Source organism: Colobus angolensis, unplaced genomic scaffold, assembly GCF_000951035.1.
Source record: "Colobus angolensis palliatus isolate OR3802 unplaced genomic scaffold, Cang.pa_1.0 Scaffold8, whole genome shotgun sequence".
NCBI lineage: Eukaryota > Metazoa > Chordata > Mammalia > Primates > Cercopithecidae > Colobus > Colobus angolensis.
Window position 1 is genome coordinate 8,446,686 of NW_012121820.1, and position 3,350 is coordinate 8,450,035.

General features: G+C 37.5%; 1 protein-coding gene across 1 annotated transcript in view; it reads right to left on the reverse strand.

The window, feature by feature from the left end:
• SEMG1 (semenogelin I) overlaps positions 1–1,405 on the reverse strand; it is a 3,702-nt gene extending 2,297 nt beyond the window's left edge. The window contains exons 1-2 of the mRNA XM_011928962.1: positions 1,240–1,405; positions 45–996 (exon numbers count right to left, since the gene is read on the reverse strand). Of these exons, the coding sequence (XP_011784352.1) occupies positions 45–996; positions 1,240–1,387 (1,100 nt within the window). The 5' untranslated portion in view covers positions 1,388–1,405. The remainder of the gene's footprint in view (positions 1–44; positions 997–1,239) is intronic.
• Positions 1,406–3,350: the final 1,945 nt, after the last annotated feature.

Consider the following 3,350-nt stretch of genomic DNA (forward strand, 5'->3'; position numbering starts at 1 on the left):
GTCGTCTTTCTTCTGTACTTGAAGATTGGTATGATATTTTATTTGCCTTTTGGCTATGCTCTTGCTCTTGACTGGGAATTGTTATCTGCTTTTGAGACTTGCCATGTGCTTTCTCTTCGGTTTGCCTATAGATACTGCTTTGGGATACATCTTTCTGAACACCATTTTCTCCATAGTGGAGTCGTCTCTCTTCTGTACTTGAAGATTGGTATGATATTTTATGTGCCTTCCGGCCATGCTCTTGATCTTGATTGAGAGTTTTTGTCTGGTGTTGATTCTTGTTATATACTAGGAGCTCACCTTGGGTAGTAAAAATGTCTTTGGATCCATGTTGGAGTCTGTGTTGATGTGCAGGATGGAGTGAAGTTTGTAGTTTACTTGAATGTTCCTCTCTCACTTCAACCACATTTTGGTAATGCCCTTTATTTCGATGAGAATTTTGAGTCTCAGGTTGTTGTTTGTTAGCTACTAGCTCTTCAGTTTGGAGAACATAACTGCTTTGGGATCCACCTTGTGTTCTACCTTTTTGTGCACCAGAGGCTGAAGCTTGTTCTTTACTTAGTCCACGAACCCGTAGCCTTTCTTCTGTGTTTGAATATTGACTAGATAGTCCCTTTCTGGATGTGCTATTTCCCTGATCTTGAGAAGGATTTTGTGTCCCATGATGAACTTGGCCTCCTTTATGATGTATAACTATCAGATGAAAATGACCTTTTGGTTTAGCACGGTCTCTGCCTTCTTGTTTGTAATTGAGCAGTTCTTGACTTCCACGTAGATGTTGTTCTGATTTTGTCGTTTTATGTTGGGCATTCAAATCATATTGCTGACTTTTTTGGGTCCGGTCATGATCATTGGCGTCTACATGATATGTGTGTTGAATAGAAAAACTGCCTTTGGATTCAGTATGTTGTTTGTCTTTTTGTCCAGAATAGTGCTGGCCCTTTTGTCTATATGGAAATTGGGAAGATCCACTTGGTAACTGGCCTTTTGATCCACCTGGTAATTGATAATAGAAGTGTATGCTTTCATTATCTCCAAAGCTCCCTTGCAACTCTTACCTCCCACCTTTTCCCAACAAATTATTGATGTTTCTAGAAAAGCTGAAGCTTTGGGTGGAGAAAATCAGTTATCTTCAACAAGAAGAATGTGTGCCTAAACAGGTTACTGTTTGCACCCCAAATAATCTTAGAGGCCATTCTTTCTGAGCAGCTTTCCCCAAGGCTTATCCTCTCCACTCACCTTTTTGTCCCATCACAGCTGCTTGCTTCTCCAAGATGAGGAGCAGGGAAAGTACGAAGATGATGTTGGGCTTCATCTTGCTTGGAAAGCCTTGTCTGAGAGCTGAGTGGACCTTGTCATTTATATCTTCCTTGAGTGAATGTGCCATGGGTGGAGCTTAAATTACAAAAGGCACTGCCTTTTCTTAGCTTATCAGTAAATGCCAACTTCCTCACCCCTGCTGAGTGTGGGACAAAGTCAATGTCCCCAGCAACGTAATGTCAAAGGCATTTTCCTTCTTCTGGAAGCCTCAGCAAATTTTTATCAGTCCTTGTAGCTCATCATGCCAGATCATTTGCATTTTACAGAATTTTAGACGAAAGTAGGAAAGAGATTAGCTTCAGGCTACAAAAGTAATCGGTTTCTGAGAATGCCTTTATATTCTAAATGTGAGTTTGCCTTCATGATGTAATAAATTAAATATTCTATTTTAGATAGAACTCCATACTTCCTCTTGTTTTAAAAATGGTCTTGAGACACGTTCTATTTTACCTAAGAGTGAGCAATCATAGAAGTCCAATGACATAGAAGATAATGAAACATTATGGAATCCAAAGAAAGAAATTTTAAACAAGTAAATGGGGGCACACCAATGTCAAATATGTCTGTCAGGTTCAACACAGTAAAGACTGACATGTATCCAAAGTTTTTCTTAGTTGTTGCTAGTAACCTTAATGAGAGATGAATACAATTATGTTGGGTTGTCAGTTGGATGGAGACCAGCTGCAACCTTCTCAGGAAGTCTGAATTCATGGTGGAATGAGAGCTGAGGCTCTATCTGGATGGGGAGGTAAGCTCCTGATATGTTTTCAAAGGATGAGAGAATTTTAACATATTTTCGTGGTGATCGGAACAACTGTTGGAAAAAAAGTAAAAATGCTGGTTTCTAAATTGGGTTCTTTTCATGAAATCTACCTAAATAGCAGAATTTTTTTTTTATTAAAAGAAGTTTCTACTTCAGTAATAAACAGCTAAATCCCCACACAGGCTGTGAGAAATATTTGCCACCATCAATGAATTGAATAATGTATTGTGAGTGGACATGAAGCTAAAATTCCCACCTTTGGTAGAAGCATAGATTTTTCCAATTGTGATGACATCCTGAAAAGTTTAAAGAAACTTTCTTTACTTTGAGTCATAAAGATTTTGTTATAAGCAGATCACAGGGGAAGAAAGAAGAAAGCATCCCAACAGTGTCCGTGTGTACATTCAGAACACCTTGGAGGGTACTTCTGGGGGAAAGGATAGCTTGAAAACTTATTTTCAATTATTCTAGCTTAAAATTTTAACCTTCCTGTAGGCAATGCTTTATGGAAGGGGAAAAGGGAAAGGCCAACCACAGAAAAAAGCACGATGCTATCAAACATAAATCATGTGAGCTGCATGGTTTCTCTATGAACCACTCTGAGATCTTACCGAATTTATCTGTTTGCCTCAAAGGCAGTAAGTAGTTCCTTATTGCAGAAACCCCAGCAGAGTAGGGTGTTATTGTCCTGAACTAAAATTGATTACTGTGTCTGCTAACCACTGTAATCTTCCTCATATTTCCCTTAAGAAAATACCAGAAACTGTTCTGTTCCAAGCTTACTGATACAAAATAGAGTCTGAAATATTAGCCTTACTTATGGATCAAGAACAAAACTTTCATCTCATCTAGTGTCCAAAAGATGCAGATAAGACAAAGGAGCACAATATTTGCAAAAACAAACCAGGAAAATGCAATCCAAGCATAATATGTGATTATTATATTCATATTAGAATCTAATTCAATGAAATGTGGAAAAAACAATTTCCAAATGATAAAGGAATGTATTGATAAAGTTGAAATCAGAAATCAGTGATTTGGAAAGCATAAAAATGGTATGGTGATGCATACATCTTAGATATGGAATTATGATGGGGAAAAGATTAAGTGATCAAATGATTTGCCCTGTTGGACAAATTTTTAAAAAAGCAAACATATTAAAGTGCACTAAACTGGCACAAAAATCAGAAAGTTTTGTACTCATAGGAAAAGAAGAAAACAGGAGGATTTAAATGTATTTTGCTCAATTCTATAGGAAATCACTTTA